Below are 27,956 nucleotides of genomic sequence, written 5' to 3'. Positions count from 1 at the left end.
GGCTCTGAGAGTGAAGGGGGGAAGAAGAAGCCGCAGTTTGTGTTCAGAAAGAGCCCTCACTGTCCCCCCTCCTGCTCCTGGGCTGTGGTGTCTGCAGCATGGACAGACAGCGGGACAGAGCTCTCCTCTGCTCTTCGTTAGCTTTGAGCTCGCTGAGGCAGGGAAGTTCCCTGGACTGTTTTTTTTTCCCTTTTTCCTTGGATGTGTTCAAACCTGCTCTGGACTGAACACCCAGCCAAACCCCGGGAGCTCACGCCTGTGGCCCACCGGGGCCTGGGCCTCGGCACTTTCCAGCACTGAAGGGACTGATAAGAACCTGAGTGAGCCCAGCTACACCCCATGAAAAGGACTTTTCTGGATTTGCCATCTTATTGAACAGTGAGAGGTTTTATTGTTTAACATTATTCATTTTTTTTATGTTTGTTGTTTGTTTATTTGATTGTTAAACAGTTTTTTCCACTTTTCTCCAAGGAAGTCTTTTTCCCAAACCAATTGGGGGAGGGGCCACTTGAATTTGCTTTCAAGGGACTCCATTTGGAGGTTTTCTCCCAAATTTGCCCTAAACAGGACACTGTCCCATATTACAGGCAGAAACCCCTGGAAATGCCGGTCAACATTAACAATGCACAGCTGGGTTCACAAAATCACAAAAGGGTGAGGTTGGAAGGAGCCACTTTGGGGCCATCTGGGCCAGCTGCCCTGTTCAAGCAGGGTCATCCCAGGATTGTGTCCAGGCTCTGGAATATCCACGGTGAGGCAGACTCCACAGCCTCTCCGGGCATTCTGTTCAGCGCTTGGCCAATGCACAGGGAAGTTCTTCCTCATGTTCAGGTGAAACTTCCTAGAACAAACTCCCTAAGTTTAATACCCAGCCAATGGAAACCTAAAAAGCCATGTAAAATAGGAAATACCTGAAAATCCTTGCCTTACATTTTCAGGAAAATATACCTGAAAATCTGAAAAAATATACTGCTTATAGGATTTAAAAATGTAGGCTAAAAATGTGAGTTCATATGATCACATAATATATTAAATTGTGGGGGTTTATGTTACTACTGTCTTTACATATTAAATTAGTCTCTTGAAAAAAATTATTAAGACATGAAGCAAAGATTATGGTATCTGTGTGTGCAAAATCTCCCGTAAAATGAAAAGATTCCACTGCACACCGATGTTTTGTAAACTTTACCACCAATTCCAGTTCTGCTAGAACATTCATGTTGTTTTTTAAATTGTCTAAATATCTTGACAAAATTACACACACATACATATTTTTTCCAGGCCCTTGTCAAGGTCTTTTTCAACAGAGGAGAAAGTAATAAAAGCTGACCTTTAGTCTTTTTAAATCAGTGGAAAACGTGACATTTAACTAAGCTGTGTGTACAAAGATTCAATTCCAATTCTTTAAATTTGCATCATCTCGGTTAGCAGAGGTGACTGATATTGCACATCACATGGATAACACATCCTTAAATTTCTTCCCATTACCAACCAACTCACAAAAATTCTGAGCACCTTCTGCTCTTTCACAAGGGGTTCAAAACCCTCTTGCAGACTTTCATGAATGGCAACTCAGTAGTTCTTCAGCACACTCGCACTTTTCAGCCACCAGTCTCCTGGAAAAAGGCTCTGATCTTTCAATTACTTTTTTAGGTAGACAGATAAATAGAGTGATTCCAGCATAAATTACATTTATATTTTTATGTACTGTATACTCTTTTATATAAAGGATATAAAATTTTTGAAAGGCATTTTTATACCATATATTTTTTTTTATTCTATTTAAAACTAATCTTTTCAGTAACTACTCAGTAAAACCATATAGTTACAAAACTATGCAGGTGATTTGCACAGAATATATCCACATGCTTAAAAATGCTGAAATTTCATTTTCACAATCAATATTTACTCAAGGTTTTAGATTTCCAGTTACACAATTTAATACACTATACACTAGTTCACTATAATCTCAAACCCGCTCAGGTTCCATAAAATAGAGAGATAATGAATTTTTTCTTGCAGCTAATTAGTCTGCTGAACTTTAAAGTGAAACTTGTTCCTCCTGACTACAGGCCACTGCAACATGAAGGTGAAGTTAAAGGTTAATATGGGAAAAAGAAAAAAACATACTTTCTTCTACTGTCTAACATCATTATGTCAAAACAATATTACACATTTTAGGATGCATCTTCTATGATAGATGATAAGCTTATTCAGAAGGCTGCAGAGAATAATTCCCCATGTAATAAAAAACAGTGCTCTTAAACAAATACAGTGCATTGGAGCAACACTTTTTATTTGTAAATGCTTGCAATGACATCCCAGTTCCTAATGTAAGTGTGGTTGCATTAAATCTGCCATAAACAAAGATGAAAGTCAGTACTGAGCCTGATTATAAATCACAAAGTTAAATAAATGCATGAAGCAGGCCAGTAACACTAGAAATGTATTGGTGATAGCATATAATCCATGGATGTGCCTTTTTATTTAAAGAAACAACATCTCTACTGTGAACAAGGAATCAATTCCTACACTTGAGCACAAACATTTTTAATAAGAACTGCCAAAACATGGCTTATATTAAGAGAGTGAGGTAAGAAGGGTAGATTATTAAAGCGATTATTAAAGTATTTCTGATGCAGAGGAGTGGGAAAAGAAAAAATTAATAAGTTGAATGAATTAGGACCTCAATTTATCATGTTACACTGTATTCTGTAATTATTTATTGCATTTACTATTCATATACATTCTGTTAAGTGAAACAGGATGATAAAATCCTTTCCAGCAAGATGAAAAATAAACTCATCTTTCCTAAATTAACTAAAGGCAACTAAATTGTCTTTGAAATATTCCTATTTTGCTCATCCAAGTAATGTTTTTGCAAAAGATGCAGAGACTTTAGTATCTCTGACTAAAAAACTGCAGAGTTGTTCTGAGAGGGCCTTTAGAGAAGATCCTTGATAAAACCCACTGACTTCAGCCAGAGGCCCTTGTGCCTGTCTTTCAAATTACAGGGCATTGCATTGCAGCATTCAAACTTGTTGCTGTGGGGATGAGGAAGGAAGTCAGCAGGTTCATTCCTTCTCTGCACCCCACACAGCTTGAACAGGAAAGTCAGCAACTTCCCCACTTAGAGGGGGCTCCTTACTTGGAAGGAACCTGGTGGGCTTTGATCCAAGAGAACCTGCTCCCACATCCTCCTGCCCACAGCACCTTGGCAGAGCAGGGAAAGGGAGTGGCTGGGACCAGCCCTTTTCTAGCCACGGGCAGGTGGCACACAACTCCTCAGGGACCACTGCCAACTGGTGTAAACTAAAATAGACCTCAGGCTACCTTACATAGGGCTGGGACAAGTCAGGAGAGGAGAAACATGCAGCTGTAATCAGCATAGACTTCAAGAAGCACTCCCTTATTCAAGGACGTTTTTCCTCTTAATTTTGTTGACCATTAAGAATTTTACAAAGGCCTGCTTAGCCTATCTCTGTCCTACCTGTCGCCACAGCCACACTTAAAAATGCCAACAATTCTAGGCTGGAAGAAGCATGAATGGGAAAGGGACATCAACTTTGCTGTATCATTCCTATTTCTACTGTACTCGGGATTTCTGTATCTTAAGAAAAGGTGCCAGACTTAAAAATTCAACTGCAATACCAGTGCTGCTATTGCATTCCTCCAGCCCAGAACGTGCATCAGGTGTGTAACTGAAAATGGGCTGTTCCTTACACCATGAATCTCAGCAAGCTGAGTGCCAAATTGGAGACAAACACCAACTGCTACCTTGAAGTTCTACAGGCTTTCAGTAAAACTGAGCCCAGAAACAGTGGAAAATATTGATTCAATGCATTTTTTCTGTTTCTGTGATTTTGCTGCCTGCATAGCAGTTGGCAAGAGAGGAGGTTAATACCATTTACAATTTCAGTCTCATGCTTCACTGTCAGAAGGACAACATGACCATGAAGACTCCGGAGCACTTTTCAAATATGAAAGATCGGAACTATTCTAATAAGAAGCCATTATAAATGGTTTCTTTAAACCCTGAGACCAGAATGCAAATAGCAATGAGTTCATGTCAATGAACTTCCCAGAACCACAGAATCTTTTAGGCTGGAAAAGATCTCCAAGATTATCAAGTCCAAACTCTGACCAATCTAGATCATACCACTTAGTTCCTTGTCCAGTCTTTTCTTGAACACCTCCAGGGATGGTAAGTCCACCACATCCCTGGACAGTCCATTCCAATGCTTGAACAGTATTTCCAGGAAGAAATTCTTCCTCATGCCTGGCCCTGAGACAGCTTGAGGCTATGTCCTCTTGTCCTGCTGCTAGATGCCTGGATGCAGAGGGCTCTTCCAGAAACCATGAGTTTTCTAAAATCTTTCTAAAATTGTGGGGTTTGCCTCTGGGAAGTAAATACATAAACATTTAAAATGGGAAGGGACATTGGATGCAACAGTGTAGTGGAAATTATACATATTGGATGCATAAGCCATCAATGATATATTTCAAAATTAATTCTGCAGAGACAAATCTGCTCACAGCTGTAGGCATTCTTTAAGCGGAGAGGGACAAGAAGTTGGCAGAACTGGAGGGTGAGGTTTTTTGCATATTTTTTTTGCTCTGCTACTGTTTTGTGCGTTTAAGTCAAATCTTTTTCTTTTCATTTAAATAAAATTCCAGATTTTTGCTTCAACAGATTTCCAGTCTTCAGGGTCTTCTCAGATCGTCTAACAAAGAACTTTATGAGAACTTGTATCTGGTAGAAGGACCTATATCTGATAAGATCAATTTTAATTAAAATATGTATTTCACACTGCAATGCTTATATCCCCTCATGTCACCATGCTTTATTACTGTCACCATGATTTAGAGATGAAGCACAAAAAGGAATGATAAAATACTGTGGAATGGATTGTAAAAAATAAAATCCCTGACTAATCCCTGACTCCCAAAACATGAAGTCAAAATGATGGAACAACCCAACCAAAAAAAAAAACTATTTCCCCGTTCTCACTTTTTAAAATGCAGAGATACAAAGCCCAGATTATTCCAAGAACTGGTAGAAACAAGAACTGCACTCTGTTCATTTACATGCCATCTCAAGCCTTTGCCCAGCAGACCAATGCTACCAGCAAGGAAATAATAGAACAAGAAGAACTATTCAAGAAAGGCAAGAGAAAACTGCAAAACAGTGAGGACACACTGCAGGAACAACAATGAAGGTTCCTAGGGGTACTCAGAAACACTGAGCATAAGAGAAACAGCTGAAGTAAAACCAACCCAAATCTTGATATTTTCATTAGGTACATGCATAGGAGAGGTGGAGGTGGAAGAGGTCTGCACAAAACTTAATGCCCCATATTCAGGTAACATCCCGCATCCTGGCTTGTCAATTACCTGGGTGTCTGCCTCTGCTCAAAGTCAAACCTTCCAGCACCTGTCTCCTAACATTTTATAAAAAAGCATGTGAAAAAAGGTTAAGGACCAAATGTACTCTGTGCACAGACCCACCAAAGTTAGGAGAACATGAAAGTAGCTTAACTGAAGAAAGACGTGATGCTGGCGAGATGTCAGGGAAAGCTTTCTTCTACAAGAGTAACAAAGGACTGCAGCTGAGCTCCTGGGAGGCTCCTTTAGGTGGGGTTTTCAAACAGAAATTACACTAAAAGAACCTATAAAGAATGAGCCACATACTTGTGATCATGCCCTCGTGTAGTGTAATTCACTTTACACTGACTATATGTCCTACTCATCTAATTCCCTCCTTTCCCCACTGTTCTGCAGAAGCAATCCTGGCCATTGAGAAATGACGACTTTACCTTCAAGGGAAAAAAAAAACCCACAGCACTTGCTTTAGTTCCAAACTTCCTTACAGAAATATGCAGGCTTACTGGTTTTAGGAGTCAGCAGGGTTCATGCTTTTGAGTTCCTCTCTGCAACCATGACAACAGAAAGTTTATTTCAAGTGAAAGCAAGAAAGAAATTCAAGACTTTGCATTGACAAAAACACCAAAGTGAAATTTACTATGAGAATCAGATTGAAGTGTTGCAGATTTGAACCTCCCAGAGAAATCAGAGCCCTTAAAAATACGAAAGCTGAACCATCACCACCACAATAAGTGAAGGCTCTTAGCCAACAACAGATAAAAGGTAATGCAACTGAATCCTTATTGCAATCTAAAATAAACTGAATTACTAAATAGTTGCTATTCATATATATGGACAGCTACCAGACTGAACATTTACCAGCTTGATCAGATGTCCAAACTTCTCCACAGAAACTTGTAAGGATCAGCACGGCCAGAAATACTACACACAAGTAAAATGTTTAGATACTGTAGTCCCTCTGGAAAACTGAAGTTCAGATAGGGTAACACACCGACCTGAATCACAGAAGTTTCAGTTCAATGTCAACACCTAAATGGTTCTATGACAGCTAAACCTTCCTTTAGAAACACAGTTAATATATTCCTGTGGGAAGAATTGCTACAGGGCAAGCATTTCTTCATCTCAGCAGCAACTGTTCCTTAAAACTGTTAAGTCCACAGGCTCAACTGCATAAAATTCTCTGTCTTCTGTTTCTAGCATTGAGTAAGAAAATGCCAGCTCATAAAGCTGAGATACTGCTTTCCAGTCTCAGCTCCTGAGTCAAGCTCTCATACACCAGGTACCTCAATGTAAGTGATACTGTTGTCCTGATATTTACTCTGTAACTGCTAATTCAGTCCTAAGTGGTTTTCAGACTTGCCTGACTGCCCAGTAAAACCTTTAGAAAATACTTTAGAACGACTTTCATGCAAACATCAGAACAGTACTGAAAATAAGTTCCAACACCTGTGTCTTCTATGCACAATTGCATTCCTGCCTATGATTGTGTGACATATGATTATTCCAACTGAAACTGACAGGCTTCTCTTTACCAAGGTCAGATCCTTCCAATTTCTTCATTTTATTATGCATAATTTTCTTCTGTTTGATCTGCAGTTTATTTGCATTGATATACTATTATTTAAATGAAATTTGAGATGATTCAACACAGGAGAGTATTCTTTCCTCCTCTTGTAGCAGAACATGTGTGAGATGACTAAACTCCAACAACTGACTTGTTTTGGCCTAAACAAGTGCCATTAGAAGATATAATTCCCCCTCGAAACAAGAGCCAAAAACCAAAACAGATCCTTGTTTAAAATAACATGTCCTTTTAAGCAGATCCAGCCTTCTATCTAAATGAGGTAGATCACGGAAAAAAAAATTCACAATAACGATGTTATGACATGGTTCAATAAGTCTGTTATTTCACCAAAATACTTTTTCTGCTAATTTTTAGCATAATTATGTATATATATAAATATATTTAAAAGTGTTTTAACCTTCTCCAACATATTCCTTTGTCCACAAGTGAATAATCTATGTTACATGAGCACTATCATAACGCATACTCAAACACACTACAAGTGGATTGTATATTATTTTTCCCCATGAAAGCAGATCCAGTTAGTCAGAAATACCATTTCTGCATGCAGAGAAAGTCTTTAGAGGTTTGGGGGCCCAACAGTCTGGCAGGGGTGATGGGATGACCAAAGGGGTTCAATAGATTTTGGGTAGATTTTGATAAGGTCAAGATCTACTGTGAAATTACCTGTTAGGCCTTTGTCAGATGAGCTACCTTTGCAGCTTTGAGTTAGAGATGCTTAAAATTTTCGAGCCTAGAAACCTATTTCCGTTCAGTCTGCTCCTGGAATCACAGTATACCTCCCTCCCAAATGTTATGCAGGTGGAAACAGCTGTACATTTGAAAAATAACCTAAAACTATATATATACTAAGAATGCTGGAGTATAAACTAATTGAGTCAAAGGCATTGTTTAATTAAATATTCAGTTCCTTCTTCCAGACTGAAAATGGTGCAAGGCTTCCTTTGTGTATACTTACAACATCCACATTGCAATTTCCTTTAAATTGTACTTCTGGTTCTCCCCTCCTGCTTCAGACTTCAACGTGCAAACAAAACCCAGCTTTTCCCTGCATTATTATATTTTCCCCCTTTTTTTCAATCCTATACTGAATAGAAAAAGCCTGTATTAGGCCAGTCACATTTCCTGTTCCTCTGTACCTGTTCCTAACCAACTTCAAAATCTGAGCATATTTGTATGCACAGTGAACTCCACAGAAAACACCTGCTTCTTAAAGGCACTGTACACTCTCTACCTCCTGTAATTTGCTGCTCGAGCACATTATTTACTTCATTTTCTGTTTACTCAAAAATCAATGTTCAAAATTCAATTACATTGCAATTTCTTCAGTTCAAGTGATTTTTCTTATCCCATATTCCTTCTGTATGCAAGAAAAGGAACACGAATCACAGCAAGCTTAAAACAAAATAAGCAGCATCTTGTTAGATACTCTTCATCTTACAGATAATAATACCAAGTCCATCTGCTCTATGTGGTTAGATTATGTAGGAAAAATGCATATTAAGATGAATAACCTTTAATCCACTGTAGGCAAAGAAACTCCACCACTTCCAATAGGATTGCATGAATCAACTGGTGGATTAGATACAAACACAGTATAATCACCTCAAGCTGGATATGGAGATGGGAAGAGCACACATTTGTGTAACTTTCAAAGAGAGGTGAACGCTGTAATGAACACTGACTTGCACTTTCGTAACTTTTCAAGTGAATGCTTATACCTTAGTACAGCAGGCACATAAAAATCTGATTTGAATTATCTTTAAGGTAAAACACACTGTAGGATTAACTAATACTGAAGAAAAATTACTTACACATTCAATTTTGAAGTTTTTTTTGGGGCACTATTAGTTTATGAAAAGTACTGGGTTAATATTCTTGGAGGGAGGGTTCTATAAGCACACTATGTGTCTGTGTCACACACAGCAGAAGAAATAAATACTTCTGTATGCTGCTGTACTGCAAATCTTCAACCTTGATCTTTCTAAAACTCATGAACAACACAAAAATTAGAATGAATGAATGAATGGATGGATGGATGGATGGATGGATGGATGGATGGATAGATAGATAGATAGATAGATAGATAGATAGATAGATAGATAGATAGATAGATAGATAGATAGATAGATAGATAGATAGATAGATGTCAAGAGAATTGAAACTGTTGTGATCTCAAGATACAGACTAAGGGACAGGAAAAAGAAAATGTATCTATAACACAAAACTGAGTTTGATTAATTTTTCAGCCACCTCAGAGGAAATGGCTGAACTCCCTCCCAATCAAACCTTTCTCTCAACAAAGGAAGCTGGAGTCAAGTTTTCTGCAGGACTTCTGCCTGCTTCTGGAGCTTCTCCATGCCACAGGAAAAATTTTCAGCTTTCACAAAACCACAAACACCACAAAGAAAGATTTAAAACACCAACAGTACCGAGGACTATTTGTTTTTGACATCTTATAGATTCTCCCCAAACATATTCATTTCACCAAGACCCCTCCAATTTTCGTACAGACACACACATAATACCAAGACTAAACCTACTATTTTTTTCTGATCATCTATTCTGACTTCTGTTCACCTGTTCACAAAGCAGCAGATATCATAAACAAGCATGGTTTGCATTACAGTTTTCCTTTAAACAAAGATTTCAGGAGACAGCTCATGAAACCTGTCTCTGTAGAAGATTTTTTTTCATGAAAGTGGGAAAAAATAAACAAAATAACAAAGATACTGTCCTTAAAACAGCAAAAACAGCTTTCATGCTCTAAACAGTCAGAATCAAGATCTGAATACTGATGAAAAGCCAAGGACGATTAAGAAAAAGATCTGACTTTTGTTTAAAAAGTAAATTTTTTTGTGTTTATTTTATGTTAATAACATCTTTACCTTCATCCAATAAATAACACTCTTTCCTTCCAGTAAATTTACATTTATTAATTGAACCTGCTCACAGAAAAACTGGGTTCAATTTGGCTCCTGTTAAAGCTGGTGCAAAAGCACTCCAAAACATGCATCATCGCCATTGGAACTGAAACCAGGTACACAATTTCAAGTATTCTCCAATCCAGAAAAGACCCTGGTAACTCACTATTGCCTTCACAGGAAGGAAAAAAAAAAAAAGAACAACGAAAAAAAAAACACACCAAAAAACCCCACATTATTACTAAATGGTTGCCCAAGAAAGAGAATTGGCTTTTGCAGAAACTGCTTTGATACACTGAAGACACAGATAAAGGAATCTCAAGGCCAAGAACATTTGCTTAATAAATGTCATCCATCCCAATCAGGAGCATTGAGAGAGCTCCAGAATACTCCCCATTTTTGGGGAGAGATGGTTCAATCAGAGGTGATTTTAAAGGCATTATAATTTGTAACCAGAAATACATTTGTAAAGAACAAAATACTTCTCAAAATAACCCAGAATAAACGTGGTAGATACCCTTTGAAGGATACCAGAAGCTTTTGTTTCCCACACCTTTAGAGTTTGCTATGTCCCCAAAGAAGAATGCACACCCTGAAAAGAGAACTGAAGTGTTCAGCCAACTCATGTGTTGTACACAAAAAGAAGAGATGGGACTTTTAGAGAGTAAAAAATAATAGAGGGGAAAATATGGCTGAAGAATCTGACATCACTTTAAAAACAGGGGAAAAATATCCAATCTTTTGAATTTAAGGGCTTTATTCCATCCTGAAAATATTATTAAAATGACATTTTTAAGCCCAGTCCCCCCCTCCCCTACCCAAAGTACCCAATGGAAATTAAACCTGAAACACTGAGGGCAAGTCAGGATATTCACACATCTCATCAAAAGGTTCCTCTACAAAGTCTTGTGGCCTTCTCCCCTTTTTCACAAAGCAAATGGCAATACAAAAATGTTTGCAAGTATAACCATTCTGTCCATTTGCATCTCTCCTTCATTTGCCTGGGAACTTTTTCTCTCAATCACCACTACTGAACTTAAGCTACCTCTCGCCTGTGATCCCTCCTGAGGTGTCGTAATTTGCTGTGCTCCAAGGCACACCTTTCACGACTATTTGCTGCCCTCCGAGGCACCCCAATACATATCACCCAAACCTTACAGTCATGGTATGATATTACGAGAGTCTGACACTCAGCTTTCTTCTGCTCTGGCATATTAAATAAACAAACCAACCACACAGACAAAAGATTGTCTGTCAGTCTGAAACACACTTGAAAGGACACCTGTTAGGGGGGTCTGGGCTCTGTGGGACACAGTGTGGAAGTGTGAGGCTGCAACAGGCTCCTTGCACTCCCACTCACTTCCCATCGCCACAGGAACCACAGGGAATGAGGATCAGATGGTTCCTTAGTGGGAACAAATACTAAAGAAGTACTGGTAGTCATGGCCTTCCAGTCCCACTTTGTTCTGACAAGTGACTTCCTTTCCCTTTGACAGCCGTGAGATTACACCACTTCATAAATTACAGCCACCTTCTACAGCACAGCACATTCCACCAACACAGAATCAGAGCAGAGGCAGGGCCTAGGGCAGCATTCTTCTGTATCTCGTGCTGGCATGACAAACCAAGCAAAACTCATTTCAAAATAGCAAGTTTTGCAGATAGTTTGAGACACCCCCAAGAGAGAGATGTGGAGAATCTGCTTCCACGTTACCTGTCACACCAGCATTGTTGGATTACCTCTTTTCACAAGGAGTATCCAATCATTTGCTTCAAGTACCAAGTCTGTGCTGAACTCACTCCTCATTAGTCTCCTATGCATTCCTCCTCATTTTTAAAATTCTGAACTGCTAGTTCCACCAGTTTCCTGTGGTAGTCACAAACAGCATAAAAAGAAAATTTACTTTCCTTTATGGTTCTCAATTTCTCTTACAAAAGAAAATTCTTGCTCTGGTATTCTAAGGGGGGAAAAGAACAAAACCCCTTCCAGCTACTATTCATCCACCAAACAGATTTATCCATTCATCCACAACTCTTTTACACTATGATGCTGAGATTCTGATGAATCAAAACAAGAACTGTAATTTTTTTTCCCATATCTAATGTATTTAAATGTGTAATAATAAAATAAACTAGATATTCAAGATAATACACAAATGGGTATTACTATAGATAGAAAATATTTTCCAAAACACTACAAATAACCTCTTCTCAGACATAAATAAGAACTTTCAGAGAAATATGTAGTATAAGGAAAACAAAAACCAGATCAAGTGGGTTTTGACTGGTTGAACTTTCTTCTGGCTCAATTCTACACAGAACTTCAGCTCTGCAAAGTGTTAAATAATGTGCTTACCTACATTAGTAGTCATGCCAAATTTTTCCACTAACTGTATAGCAAAACTGTCATTTTTTTGCCTTCTTAATTCTTTTAATGGAATTGAGATACCGAAGATCCTTCCTTTTCATTACTAAGAGGCACTCTATCTCTCACACAGACAAGAGAATTTGTTCTTTAGTGCATTCAGTTCTTACTTTCCTGAGAACACAGGAAAAATATTAAAGTGCTGAGCCATTTATAATCAAACTGGCTCACTCAACCAGATTTCACCCACCTACCCAAAACTTTAAGAACTGCAGGAACATAGCTTGTCTTCTCTGCTTTATGGATAGTCAGTTGTAACCCTGCAGAGTTTAAAATATAACTATTGATAAATAAATAAACACATCTCCCATACAAATTAGATCCACTTTTCCTTCATATTAATAACTACCTATTATTGTAATGGTTTCATTATTTATTTTAAATGTAAGCAGGAGCAGTTGAATTTCACTGAATATAAAGGATTCCTCTTACTAAGCATAACTAATGTGAACACCTTAAAGGAGTGAGAGTTTGCCAATTGCACGCACTCCCCTCAAACCAAGACAGAATTAAGAAGAAATCATTAGGGGCAAGAAGAAAGAAAGGTTTCCTAAATAGGAATCTTTACAGACCTCTGGGACTTTTAACAACCAAGCTTCGACATAACATCCCTAGTACCATATGTTACTGGTTCATTCAGCCCTATAGGGACTTCCATCCAGAAAGATAAAAATGCCTATGTGGGTATGTAGTGGGTTTCGTGCTGGCTAAAATCGCCAGTGCACTTACTAGCATTATTTACTCATTTCCTGATGTGAGATATGAATTGGGAGGAAGGTAAAGTAGGCTTAAAAGGCATAAAGAAAACTTTATTAACAGAACTAAAAGAATAATAAGAATCAGAATAAAACTTTCACAACACTTTTCCTCCCCTCCCCACAACTTCTTTTCTTTCCCACTGACAATGTAGAGAAAAAACTTGGGATTTGCAATCAGTTACCACCTCTACAACAGTCTTTCATCAGTTCTTGTAGAAAGAGAAGTTTCTCTCTCCATGCCATGGAGAAGTCTCTACAAGGAACAGTTCTCTCATGGTTTTTTAACTTTTACAGCTAGCAGCTGCCCAGAAAATTTGCAATTGTGAAGTTCTTCCTGTTTTTCACAGCCTTCCCACAGCTGTGTTCATGGGCTATATCAACTTATGGGGTACTATTTTAAGGATGAACTTTTCAAAAGCAAAGGTTCTCTTCATCTATCTCCAAGATTATCTTCATCTTTGGGAACAGAGGTTTTCTTCTTCTCTCCCTGGGGGCAAAGGGTCTTCACCACTCTCATCTCTCTCTCTGTTCAAGCTTCTCATGGAATCACAGCTACTTCAACATCTGTTTGGCTTCATTATGGATGCCTCTGCCCATATCTACAGTTTGAACACTCTATCCCCCCATACTTTTTTATGAATTAGAGGGGATATTCTAGGGCATATTCTGTATCATAGTTTATCTCTGTGGCCTTACCACAAGAATTCTAGTCCAAGACTAAGGTATCTCTTAATTCTTCTTCCATTTGGGACTTGACTCCTTCTTTATTGACCTTGGTGTCTTCATGTTGTCCTTTATGTGTCTTTTTCTCAAACTTGAGAGAGGATCGAGGTCTGTAGGCCTCATCTGTGCAGTGAAAGAGTTAACACCTTGCCCAGGGCCTGCGGATGGTCACGATGGTTTCTGTCAGGACAGCCGAAGCAGTCACAGTGATGGATTTCAGGCCATGCTGGGGCTGTGCCAGGATCCCAGGAGACCCAGCCAGAATGGTGGTGGCTGCTCTGGCCACATGGCTGGTCTCTGGCCCCTGCTTCCTTCAATTTCAGCTGAGGGCTGATGGCTTGCCCTTTGCAGCCGCTGGGAGCCAGGCTGTGCAGGCCGCAGCAGAGCGGGGCCGGTCTGATTGGGCCCAGTTACCTCCTCAAAGTCAGAAGCAAGAGATTTTCCCAAGCTTGCCCATGTTTAAAATGTGAACCTCACAAAGGCGGCTCTAGCTTCTTAGTGGTTTAATGAATTGCCAATTCTCAGAGCTAGCCAGGTATTGGTTTTTGCCAAGCACAAAGGAAGCTCTTAGCGGCTTCTCCCAGAAAAATTATTTCCACAGGTGGCTTCTTCAGAAGCCAGAGGTCAATTAATGCAAAACCAACACAGAGGATATTAAATTTTGGTTATTACTTTCAACAACCAAACAAAGATGATTTGTATATCAATTCAAAGGAAGTTCTCAGGTGTCTTTTTTCTGACTCTGGAAAGGTACTACTAGAATTACTGTTCACAAAAGGTCTCTTCCCTTTAAAGAAATCAATGTTTGTGGTCACTGTGAAAATAAAAGTTCACTCTTTAGGATTTTTAGAAGTTTAATAAGGGATAAAAGGGATGAAATCCTGTGCTGTGGTGCTTGGCTATCTGCCAAAAGCATACCCTTAGCTTAAAACACTGTTCTTTATATACTATTACATTACAGGGGGTTCATGCATATTCATAAGAGTTTATACATATTCACACATTCCTTTGAGTTTAGATATTCTTTTACTTGTTTTTAACCATTGACTTATCTTCACACCATCTTGTAGATTATACCAACATATTTCATTTATTCTCATGGTTCCATCCTGTTGTTTTTAGACTCCCTGATAACAAGGAGTCAATAAATTGGGTTCTGGTTTTTGTCACTGTTAACACTCAGTCTACAAATGTGAGGAACTACCTAATTATCTTACACCATTCTCTGAGTTAGTTACATAGAAGCATTTTAACATTATGTCCTGTTTTAGGGCAAATTTGTGAGAGAACTTCCAAATGGGGTCCCTCCAGAAAGCAAATTCAAGCAGCCCCTCCCCCAGCTGGTTCAGGAAAAAGATTTCCTTGGAAAAAAGTGGAAAAAAACTGTTAATTTAACAGAAATTGAATAATATTAAACAGTAAAACCTCTCACTGTTCAATAAGATGGCAAATGCAGAAAAGCCCTTTCCATGGGGTGTAGCTGGGCTCACTCAGGTTCTTATCAGTCCCTTCAGTGCTGGAAAGTGCCGAGGCCCAGGCCCCGGTGGGCCACAGGCGTGAGCTCCCGGGGTTTGGCTGGGTGTTCAGTCCAGAGCAGGTTTGAACACATCCAAGGAAAAAGGGAAAAAAAAACAGTCCAGGGAACTTCCCTGCCTCAGCAAGCTAAAAGCTAACGAAGAGCAGAGGAGAGCTCTGTCCCGCTGTCTGTCCATGCTGCAGACACCACAGCCCAGGAGCAGGAGGGGGGACAGTGAGGGCTCTTTCTGAACACAAACTGCGGCTTCTTCTTCCCCCCTTCACTCTCAGAGCCGGTCTTAGAGGTGCAGAACTTAATATGTCACATAAACAAGGTGACTGGGGATACAAGCATCATAAAGTCACCCCAGGACACATCACATAGTCTCTATTTTAATATAATGCTATGGCCTAAGATATATTTATCAACTGACTATTTACTATTTTTATAAGCTATACTGTGCATACATAAACTCACAGATTATACTATATCAAAAAGCAGTTAAAAGGAAATATGAATTGTACCATATCAACATCTTTGTGATTAATAATAATATGTAAAAGTAAATACATAAATGTGACAGCCAATACTGTATTGTCATTTATAACAGTCACAAGCCAAGGAGAGCAGATGAAGCATGTTTCCCACTTGGCAAAACAGACAGGTTCTCCTTTTCGTGCTGCAGCAAAACCGAAAGAGCAGAGCTCTCATTCTGCAATGTTTCTATTGGTTTTCCACTTCTGAATAATATCACTGGTTGACCTCGAGCACATCCTCTTGACCTTAGTGCCTACAGTGTTCAACCATCCTCAACTCAGGATGGAATGAAAGGAGTGGGAACAAAAGTTCAATCAAAATTTTACCTTACTGAATTTTTACCTTAATTTTAAACTGCAATTAAATTGTTATGCAGCAAGCACAAGATGTGATCAAAAAAGCAGCATCTAAAATATGCACTTAAAAATGTGGTTTTGCAAAATTGTACCCAGAGACTGAAATGTGATTATTCACTATTCACTATCTCAGTTGTGAAAAAAGTGAAGGTAATATAGCTGATTTATCATTACAAAATTAAATCTCCTTTAGGAAAATAAATCTGAAAAAAAAAACCAAAAAACTGGCAAGTCATGTCTCATGTTTCTACCAAAAATACAGTTATTAGTAATGGTGCAATATGACCAATACCTAATTTCTCTTTTTTTTCATGTGTTCAATATCATCTTGAAAATAGATACCTTTACAGCATGAAGTGACATAAAATTTTACCTTTTAAAAACATTCTCTTTCTGAAGCACCTTACCAATTCAGTCTCTTCAAGATTTATCATGTGATAATTTTTAGCAGTTTTCTTTTTTCGGGGAAAGGATTGCAATTCTGCAGCTGAATTTTAGTTCAGAATTTTTGTGTACTAAAATGAATAACATATCAAGTGATGATATTTAACTATACTAAATACTTTAATATAAGAAGTGGATAATCCAGGTTACATAAATCCAAAACTGTGCAATAAAAAAAGCAGCCTCACACAGCTTACACTTGCCCTGGTCATATTATGAAATTACTGCTCAATGAGAACAGAAGAACAGACACCTCTGACAGTATTACTGCTCAAACCTCAGACTGACTAAGATGTAACCTCATTTAGAAGTTAATGGATTTCCTTCTTGTTGTCACACTGGTTTCATTAATTTAGTTAAGTGCATGTAGGGAAAATAAAGTGTTAAATTGTTCATTTATCTTATGGTTATTTCACGGGGTATTCAAAATCACTGGCTTCATCTGTAAAGATACTGGTGAAATTAGTAATCTCTTTCAAATTTTTGACAGTAATTTTCGCAGAGCAGTTAATAGCAATGTTCATGAGCCTTTTTGTTCCTTTCACTCTCTGTAAACTAGAAGTGTGCACTCTTTCTGTCCATTTTTAGAAGACTGAAATATTGTAAAATTTCACATAAACAACCTGGTCCTTAGTGTGCAATCACATGACCATTTTAGACCCATAACAGAAACTTAAGAAACACCAGCACCTTTCTGATGTGGAAGGGATTATCAATAACTCACTTTTTTGTTAACTTTTTTTTTGTTGCTTTGGCTATAGACAATGTAGATTGTATATAGCCATGTAGATGTATGATGTCTACAACACTAAAGAAGAAGAAGAGTATTTATTCACACTTGGAACTTGATGATATTGTCTGTATAGTTTTCCTGCTGCTATGCAAAATATGTACACATAACAGAAAACTGTTGCTTCATAAAGAAAATAAATTACAAGGTTGAAACAAGACTGATATTGTGTCCTTTTAATTAATTCACTTTTTATTAACTGTTCTTTTCAAATCAATATGCTGAATATCTCTAAGAATCTGCCTTGAAAGCCTTTATTAATCAATACCAAAGAGGGCAGAGGAAACTATGATTAAATATGCTTGAACTTTGATATTACAGTTTAATAATTATTGTAGGTGATTAACTACCACAGGTGGAAAGCAAGTGCAATCTACCTTTAAAGAGATTTTTCAGATTTCTGAAGTAGTGTAACTAGAAAGTTTAAAAAAATTCTCCCAAAAAGATCCTTTCCTTTCCTTCACCTATTCCTAGAAGAATAAACAGCAGAAATCACTTTCATAAAGAATACTTTCCATATTCACAGCAAATGACTACCAATTTGACTTATAATGCTAACTCTCAAATAAAATAATTAATACAGTGTAAATTCTTTCTATTCAAAAGACTCTATTTCCTGCTATCAAATGCATTCATTAAGCATTTTCACTGGGAAAAAAATAGCTTGACTGCTTGGTGTACCTAGAGCTAAAATATGCTTGATGCAAAAGTGTATCCCACAATTTCTGTATACACTATATTTTAAAGGCATGACATCTGGAACTGCTTAGCTTCACTGGGACCTGAAAAAAACAAAAAAATAAAAACAAAGACAAAGCAAACAAAAACCCAAATTAAAAACAAAACAAAACAAATTTAAAAAACAAACAAAAAACCTACCAAACAATATAGAACCACCCCAAAAAAAAGAAAAAGGGAAGGAAGGAAAAATACCAGAATAATCCACAGGAAACTTTCTAAGAAATTATGTGTTTACCTGCTTCTATAGATCATACTGAATCATTTTGTCAATTATTCCATAAGTATCTCAACAATATGTGTCATATTCTGATGGACCCACTATTTGAGGTTTATTTTTTTTTTATTTTTTTTGAGTCACAGGTTTGGGTGTTTTTTTAAACCATCCTTTTAATAAATTCTCAGTAAATCATCAGGTGTTATGGTAGCCAGAATATCACTATTAAAATTACCTAATAAATTAATATTATGGAACATATTCTCCCAGGAAGACCTTGTGTATCTTTCCTGTTCATCATTTCTCTTCTAATGAAATACTGTTGGCCCATCACACATGTCAACCTAAACAGAACATAAAAACTGTGCTCAGAGAGGAATTTCAAGGAGTACTTCAGAAGTGCAATGACCAGATGGCTTAAAACTAATTAGAGAGCTTCTTCACTGCAGAAGTAGCTAATATTTTTTTAAGATCTTTATTCCAACCAAAGAGTTGTAAATATGAAATACAGATGCTTCATATATTTTCATATATATTCATATTTTTAGCTTCTTCAGGAAAAAAGGGGAAAAAAAGGGTTCTTAGATTCCTGTAACATACACATGGCAAAATGAGCACTCTTTCTGAAACAGCTGATCACAAATAGGTTTCAAAGCATTATTTTTTAAGGGCCCACAGAGATTTTCCTTAAACTCCAAAAACAAGTTTTTACAACAAGGCACACCACTGTTTACAAGGACAGTTAACTCAGTTCTTAACAGAGCCAAAATATGTAATGCTCACAACCCCTCAGTCCAGTATCATGTCAAAAGACCACAGACATATTTTGTGACATCAGATCAACCACAAGTACTACTGTACCATCAAAACGCCTAAGGTATTGTTTAGTCTGTGTGAAGACAAAGGAGCAATCCTAGAAAGGTGATTATTTTTTTAGCTAGCAGCTGATTCTTACCATATCTTTAGCAAAAACCCATTTCCTAACTGGAAACTTGAACATCCTTTTTAAAGGAAAATCTGTCCCCATGTGAGGACATATACCTTGACTAGACAAACTATACCAGAACCCGGTGAATAGCCTCTTCCATCCCAAAACTGTTGGGACTAACAACTGCCATCACTTTATTATCTCAATGCATGTACACTCCAGAATATCTGTTAATGTACTATAAGGAAACATAAAAATTATGAGACACCTTTCCATAGAGCAGTGCTCTAACCTTGAACCACAACAACAGAAAGGGATAACAGCAACGCTGCACTGATAATGGTAAAAAACAAGAAACAAAAAAAACACTGAATCTGAGAAGCAAAAATCAGTTTGAGGAACTACAAGGAAAAGATCCTCACAAACCCCTCCAGACAGCATGGCCCATGGCAGAATGGTCAATTGCTGTCAGCCTAATAGCAAAGGAAGTTGTTTCCTTGTCATATGGCCTTGAAAACCCTTTCCATCTCAGTTTCCCCACTTGGGAGCCAGAAGAAAACAAATCTTTTCCTTTCCCTAAAAATCTCTTGGAAGTCCACAGAGAAAAGCATCCCTAAATTGCACTCGAAGTCTCAATCTTGTAACCTCTGCTCAATGTGAAGTACAATTTGAAGCCCACTGTAGTATGAAGAATGTGTCAATGAAACTGTAATTTAAAAATGATGTCTTGATGAGTAGAGTTGCTGCCAAGTATAACAAGCCAGAAATAACCACTATACAAACTAAGCAATGCATCTTCAAAACTTTCTGGACACAAGTATCTACTTCATATCCAATTCCCTGAAGAAACAAACTTGCCTCAGACTCCTACAGGGCACTGCCTTCTACCCTTCAAAGCAAGATTATATCCACTAATATCAAACAAGTATATAGACAGCAAAAAGCTGTTGAGCTGTAGTTTTTATTTCTAATAGACGTATCTGCTTAGGGAAAAATAAGGGAACAAAGTTGCTTGTATAACCACTTAAAAACCCTGCTCCTGTAACAACTCTGGGATCTGAGAAAGAGTACCAAAAGCTTGTTTCCCATGCAGATCTGAACAAAATTAAAAGTGAAGATAACAAAAGGAAGATCCATCCAGAATCTGTAGTTCTAAGGAAATGTTTGTTTTAAAATAAAACACATATGAACTTTTACAAACTATACCTAGGTGCCAATGCTGAAACACCAATTAAAAAAACCAAAAAAAACAAAAAAAAACAAGCCTACATGAGTACATTTAAAAGATTTAAAATAAAACATTTGTATTTCAAGGTTAGAGTGTCAAATGTCAAAGCATGACAGAACATGAAGTATTTCATGTTCTGTTTCATTAAAAATTAATAATATAAGATCCTTGGAAAGCTGTAGAATAGTCACAACGTGAATGTCCCCTGAGCAGTTTAAAATGACAGAAGCCAGGACTGAGTTGAAAAAGCCATTTCTGCCATCCTCCAGCTTTGAAGTGGACCAGGACAAAGAGGTCCAGCTGAAGGCTCACCCAGCAAAAGGCTGGACAGGAGCTGCTCTTCACGCACGCAAACATTTGTGCAGGCACAAAGGCAAGGGAGGGCACCATGGTGGAAACCACTGGCTAGGAGAGAGCTCTGCAGTTCCTCACTATGCATTTTCAAAGGCTCATGGAGCTACAGCACTCTGGGGTGTGGCTTCATCGTGTACAAACTTAAAAGAAAAAAAGAAAACACAGAAAGCAGGCTGCTTAGGGAGATTCTCCCTTCCCTAAGGTTTTCTGCTGTGCAGTGTGAGTGCCTATGCAAAAATGTTAACTACTACTTTTCTTGTCACATCCACACACTGTTCCCACTGACTCCATGACTGCTCTGTGGTTAGGCTCAAGACAGAGAAGGAGAAGGTGGAAGGGATTAAATATTCAGCATTATACCACATTCAGATCACATAAAGAATGGCAGGGAGCCACACCCTCATGTTAAACTAGACAGTTCCCAACACTGAATGTCATGCATTCTTGGAAAGAAGTTACATCTTCAGACTCTTTCTTTCCCATGGGATATTTTTTTTTATTAGACACTGCACAAACCCTTCACTTTCAGGCTTTAGATTCATTAGACTAACCTTAGGACTATCTTTGCAGATTACTCTTAACATACTCTGTGACTGCACACTTACTTCACAAAAGCACATATGCATGTATGATATACACACCCACATCTGCACATTGAAAGTTAAGGTTTTTCAGAAGTGTCTAAACTTAGACTTCGAAGATCCTACACAGGTACTGAATTCCAGCGCCACCATGATTTGCTTACTCCTCTGGGCTAAGCATGGATTTATAAGCCTATCCGCAGGCAGTTGATACAGCAAAGCTTGACAATTCTGAATACGTGTAGACCTGGTAATACCACTGATTACAGCTGAAAATATATTGTTAAATGGAAACTCCCTCTCTCCCCACTACACTCCTTCAGGTTCTCCTTTCCCCAGTTGCTTCACCAAGCTTAAATCATTCAAGCTAAAACAGGCAAAGGCATACAGATTTTTATTCTTTGGATGTCTTAGGTAAAACTGGTCAGCCCTTGCCAACTATAAATTTTAGAAGGACTAATTTCTTTCTTTCATTGTGTTTTCTCTCTCTCTCTCTTTTTTTTTTCCCTGATCCAACACTGAAAGCACGTTCTTACATTGCTAAAAAATTCATGTTCCCGACTCTTCTAACAAGGACTTCAAGTGTCTGCGACACGCCATCAGCTGTCGTCAGGCTTAACCAAACAGGACCAAGTTAAGGGCCTTTAGAAAATCTCAGTTTTCACATGCTCTGTCAGGGCTCATTAGCGCTTGGCAGATGACCACTTTGAAGAGTTCATCCGCGCCGAGCCTGCTGAAGTGGCGCGGGAGCTGGTCCCACCGGCCGGGCGACGGGACACCGTGCTGGGGACGCGGCTGGACCTTCACCCCTGCGCTCGGCAGCTGCTGCAGGCCCGCCCCGCACCGCTGCCGCCGGCCTTTTCCCCGGAGAACGCGTTCCAGGGCAGACACGGCCCAAGGCAGAGGGAGAGGGGAGTGACTCAACACGGGTGCGCAACACCCCGTGGACACAGCTGCCTTCTCTTTTTTTGCTGTGGCAGGTACAGAACAATACCTCTCCGCCGACCGTCCCGAGTGCCACGGGCTGGTCGGCACCTGCTCGCTTTAAGTCACTATCCCGATGTGAAGCCTCCCAGAGCCACGTTTGCCCCACCGGCGCGCGCCACCCTGATCCATCTGTCCTTTGCGCGACCATAAGCAAAGTTACTACCTTATTCCTTCTCCTTTTTCCTGCCGCCGCTCCCTTCCCGGCTATCGCAGTCGGGAGGCAGCCGCTGCCGGGCAGCCCCGCGGGCTCTCCAGCATCGTATTCCGCAGCCCCGCGGGCGTCCTTACCTTGATGCCTTGCTGCTGTGTGGTCAGGGTCAGCTTGGACTCGTCCAGGAGCAAGACTTCGCAGTAAAATTCCTCCGGGACAGCGCAGAAACAGCCCATGCCTGCTGCGATGGCCGAGGGACGAGGCGGGGAGGCGAGAAGAGCCCCGGGCGGCGGCGGAGAGGGGCTGAGGCGCAGCCGGCTCTGGGCCGCGCCCGGCTCCGCGCCCCGGCTGCGCGGATGGAGCCCGGCGGCTGCTAGGGCGCACCGCCCAGCCCTGCGGGGCGGACCGCCGCCATCCCGCCGAACAGCCTGGACGGGGCTGCCGGGCTCTCTCTGTGGGAAAAGGGGAGAAAAAGGCGGCTTCTTTAGGAAGGATCCCAGGGCGCAGCCCTCGCCCGCGCCCGGCTGTCACGGCGGCTTCCCCGCCGCTGCCGCCCCGGGGAGGTACTGAACCGCCCACCCGCCTCGTCCTCCGCCCCGTCCGCGGAGGACGATTCCGCGCCTCCCCTTTGTGTGCAAGAGCGGGGCTGGGGGATTTCTCTCCTCCGCCGATGCCGGGGCATGGGGGTGGTCCCCGCCCGGCCAGCGCGTTACCTCCAGCCGCGGAGCCTGCGGGCGAAGCGGGGCGGTGACAGTGCCCTGCCGGCGCCGGGCTGCCTCCCTCGGCTGCCCGCGGCCGTGCGGGGCGGCGCCGGCAACGCTCGCCTCCTCCACGTCGGGGGCGGAGGGATGGAGGGAAAAGAGACCCAGCGGCCGGGCAACTCCGGCCGCTTCCTGCTGGCCGCCGAGCAGAGCTTCCCGGAGTCGCCTTTGGGGCGGAGAGGAGCGGACGGCACCTGCCCGGCACCGGCACCTCGCCGCATCATCGCAGGGGTCCCCACTGGCGTCCCAGGTCCGGGTCCGGGCCCTCGATGCCCTCTGCCGTGGAGGGGGGCGATGATCCCTGCCCCGGCGTGCGCCCCTTGGTTGTCCCCGTGGCCGCCGGGCACCGCTGCCCGTGCCGGCGGCCGCGGCCCCGGTCCCCGCGGCAGCAGTGACCCCTGCGGGCTGCGCCGGCTCCGCTCTGGCGGGCATCAGCTTGGGGAGCGGGTTTTACCTCTGCACGTGACAAAGAAGTGCTTCAGGAGACACCACGAGTGAAGGGTCCAGCAGAAGTTGAATTTTTGAAAGTACCCTAGAGGTCGGAAGTCTATTCTCCATCATGCTGTTAAATACTGAGCTTGCTGCAGGTATACTCAGTTTACATAGCAAAGGCTCTGTAGTATTAAAAACAAATAAATAAATTTTTAAAAATCAATTTATAAATTGAAACCAAAACCCAATCATTAAAGAAAAGGAGGAGCATGAGAGAACCTCCAGCTGCTTTTGCAGTTGCTGTCTATAATTCCTGGAGCCGCAACAATCCACCTCTGCGCTTTCATTGCTGCACATACCTATACTCCAGGATTTTTCCCTCTCAGGTACAAAAGGTATCCCACAAGTGCCTGTGCATGTACGTAGATCTGTATCCGTAAGTCGTCCTATTGAAGTTTGCATGTGTAAATTTAAGAATATGCAGAAGTATTTTTCTTATGGTCATCAACTTCTTCATGCAGCATAAGACAGGGGCACAAGGAAATTACATTGACAAACTCTGCTGGGTATGTTGGTAAGTCTGCTTTTAAACACTTGTCCTAAATATAACCCTGCTGCTCCCAAGAAATGTCAATCTCATTTTCATGTTTGAACTTGGACCTTGGGGTGTTGGGATCTCCATATCTATCCTGTAGCTGCAGAAACAATATTGCATGAGCACTGGGAAGATCAGGACAAAATTCACTATATACATTAATAAAAGTAATAGATATTTTGAAAGATCTAGAAAAACTTACATAGCTGAAGTTAAAAAATTCAAGTTCCTACCCTTTTTTCCTGGGCAATATGTACCCAATGAGAATGCCATCCAGAAAGCACAAAAAAATTAGGAAATTTACTAATGGCTTTCTAAACACATTTTTCAAACAGTTCTTGAGCCCCTCTGACAGCAGACAATTTTCTAGAGAACAGATGGTTCCTTTTCCCCTCTCTTTAGTCTGTTTAGATCCATATATCATGTGCATTGTGACATAAATTACCCCCTAAGTCAGTTAAAGTCATTATATATGTGTAAATCACTGGTTAATCAAGAGAATCAAAAGAGGGAGGGCTCAGTGAACTCAAAACTGCTTCAAAATCTTTAATTATAATTTTAAGCATTCATATAGCTACAATCACAATCCCAAAGCTGAGCAGTTTTATCAAAACTACTCTGGGTTAAATATTGCTTATATAAATATTGCTTATAAGCTGTCCAAGTGAACTATTTAATGTCTTCACTTTTTGAAGATACATTTTGTGCTGCTGCACATTGGCTGATTGGTCCATGGGGAAAATACAAAAGTCATGTTGAGCTGATACCAGTGTTTAGAGCACAGAGAAGTTAACTCATTGAACTTGTCTCCTAGCCAGCTACTGCCAACAGCTAAGCACTTGATAAAGCAGCAGTACCAGAACCTGCTACTTGTGGTGAAAACCTGGGAGGAGGTTCTAAACTGAAAACCTGAGAAAATCTGCCAGGGGAGCAGAGGAAGAGGGGATGGAATAGATGAGATCTATACTATGAACCACTATGAGTCCTGAGGAGCTCAGGAAATCAAATCAACCAGGGGGGCAAAAATGTAGGTGCCAGTCTTTCCTTGGATATCCATGTTACAGAAGACCAGCCCTGCCTCAGCATCAAGACCAGGTCACAACTCATGAAGATCCTGAGATAGTAATCTGTTTTCCAAATCCAATAGGAAACTGAGCTCCTTCTTACTTCTCTCTACAAGAAAAAACACAGGTCAAGCACTGCAGAGAGAAACTTGTTGACATTAGTTCTCATCACACAAACACTTACATGGACATGTTTAACTCAGGCATGTAAGTACAGGACCAGGGCATAAAGGCATTTTTGTCCATTGCCTGTTTGATGAAGCAGTCAGCAAACTCACTGCAGCCTCTGTGATTTGGCATACCCTCATTAAAATGTTCACTTTTAGCTGTAATGCAGTTACATACATACTTAATGAGGTTGTACTAACAAGGCACCACAATGGCACCACAAGGACTCCTATACATGAAGTAACCTATATCCAAATCCTAACATACCAGCAATTAGACTGCCCAGAGGATACAGGGTGGCCTATCTGCTTTCTCCCTCATTTTTTACAGTTTTTCTCATTAATGTTTTTTGGCAGAAAGTTGATCATGTAGTAAGAGTTATGATGACTTACTTTAGTTGCTACCTATCACTATTATCCCTTGATATGTAGGGATGCAATCCCTGCATCTTATCCATATGGGCTTCCAGGGAATGAGTGAAAAGTTTAAGGGAAGCACAAAGCAAGTTCTTCATTTTTCTTTACATGTAAAAACAAGTCTTCTGGACTCAGTTCCCTACTGAAACAATGAGCAGAGAAAAAGCACTGAGGTCTAATGCAAGAATATTAAAATGAAAACAGAAACAGTACATAATCTGGGCTACACATACAACCTTGAATGCATCTTCCATTACAGAAAAAATTCTTACTATGACAACTGTTCAACAGTTATTGTCCAGTAGGTTCTCTGGTCTTTACAGGAAAAATAAGATACAACTCCCTCAGCAGCACTGAATTGCTCTGGCTTGGAACTGCCCACCTGCCCAGACACACCAGACCTCAGCCCTGCCACAGGGGTTCTCCAGAGCTTCAACATGCTATTAAGAGCTCTACTTATTTGTGGTTCTTCCACTCAAAAAGACGAGCAAAGCAGGCAGTGGAAAAAGAACACTTTCCACATGGCATTTTATAGTATTCAGAGGCAAAAGTTTTACAATGGTGCATGAAGTGACATTTCTCATTTCACTAATGAAAGGCTTTACCTAAAACACATTCAAGGATGCTGTCAACTACTGATTTGTCTGGATTCTGTGTTACTACTACACATTAGACATGTATGCACCCACAGCACCGTTAGAATCTATGGTCAAAAACACTGTGAAAATAAATTTATTCAGATATTCATCAGTTTTATATTTCCTGCAAAAATGTTAACATTATGCTCTACATAAAAGATTTAGAGTCCTTAAAGTAAGACATGCCACTTAAGACCACTTAATTACAAGAAATGTTACAGAAAGGTAAAAGTTTAGATATACAGTGCAAGGATAACATAAAAAAACACACAGGCACAAAACAAAACAAAAATCTTAAAAGGCCACAAAATAAAGTTTAACTGATTGCACTTATTAGTAATTCTGTAGCAATAAATACCTTGAAGTCCTCTGAACTGACATGGGACTGAGTGACAATCAATTATTTGTTTTCTTTAACAAGACCCCAAAAGATAGTAACACTGCAAAACACACAACAGTCAAGAAAATAATAAGCATCTCTCACTTGCTGATTTTTTAATAAGAAAACACGATATTAACTACACCTCCTCCACTCAAAAAAAATATAAAAAGCTTTCACAATATTTATTGTTTATACATCTAAAATTAGAAACTGGAAAATCTGTACACTTTTATCAAAGCAAGAAAAAAAATCTGGTTTTAGCTACTGTTTATTGGACCTAATTTTGTGTGTGATGTGGTTTTACAAAGTATCTGTCATGACTTTGACAAGTTACCCCTATGCAAAGAAGAACCAGATGATCCTGTTTTATTTTGCTTATGCTTAGCTTCCTTGGCAGAACTTAAATTAGTTTTAATAGTAAAAGTAATTGGGCGGCAAGATACAACAATCTAACTTACCAAGAGGAAAACAAAACCAAGCACTCTCTTCATGACTTCAAGTCATGCTCTTGCAATTCAAATGGTACCTTGTAGCCCCAGTCTGCAGAAAAAAACAGAGGCTGTGAAGGATTGTGGATGTTAGGGAGGTGATCTTCTTGCAGAGAAGAGTTTTTCAAAGAATACTGCTTAGTGGATAAACTGTCACTTTTCTTAATAAAGCACAACTGAGTAGATCCATGCTTAAACACAAAAAGGAGATTACTGTCTCCAAACAACTGCACTTTTCCCTATCCCATTAGAATAGCTCTAGATGTGCATCTTTGGGGTAAGACAACAAACAATGGTAAGCCAAAACCTGTATCTTAGGGAAATGGTGCTATGCCTGTTTCAAGGTACCAGCTATACTCTGACATTCTTGTAGAAAGCAGTTGCT

The 27,956-nt window shown here is 40.0% G+C and overlaps 1 protein-coding gene and 1 long non-coding RNA gene across 4 annotated transcripts in view; both read right to left on the bottom strand.

Moving 5' to 3' along the window:
- Positions 1 to 23,008, bottom strand: part of EPB41L4A (erythrocyte membrane protein band 4.1 like 4A) — a 121,221-nt gene extending 98,213 nt beyond the window's left edge. For all 3 annotated transcript variants that reach the window (XM_088054483.1, XM_088054484.1, XM_014258739.2), the window contains exon 1: positions 22,765 to 23,008. In XM_088054483.1, coding sequence (XP_087910609.1) covers positions 22,765 to 22,863 — 99 coding nt within the window. In that variant the 5' untranslated portion in view covers positions 22,864 to 23,008. The remainder of the gene's footprint in view (positions 1 to 22,764) is intronic.
- A 2,251-nt stretch (positions 23,009 to 25,259) lies between these two features.
- Positions 25,260 to 27,613, bottom strand: LOC148184414 (uncharacterized). The gene is made up of 3 exons (XR_015772359.1): positions 27,542 to 27,613; positions 27,060 to 27,141; positions 25,260 to 25,588 (listed from the first exon to the last, which is right to left on the bottom strand). It is a non-coding gene; the product is annotated as an uncharacterized LOC148184414 (long non-coding RNA).
- Between the last annotated feature and the right edge of the window lie 343 nt (positions 27,614 to 27,956).

The sequence above is a fragment of the Pseudopodoces humilis genome, chromosome 4 (genome assembly GCF_049639895.1).
Source record: "Pseudopodoces humilis isolate 2021_Gansu_Grassland_sample_001 chromosome 4, ASM4963989v1, whole genome shotgun sequence".
Classification (NCBI taxonomy): domain Eukaryota; kingdom Metazoa; phylum Chordata; class Aves; order Passeriformes; family Paridae; genus Pseudopodoces; species Pseudopodoces humilis.
The sequence above is the reverse complement of the archived record's forward strand: the minus strand, read 5'-3'. Positions and strand labels throughout refer to the sequence as shown.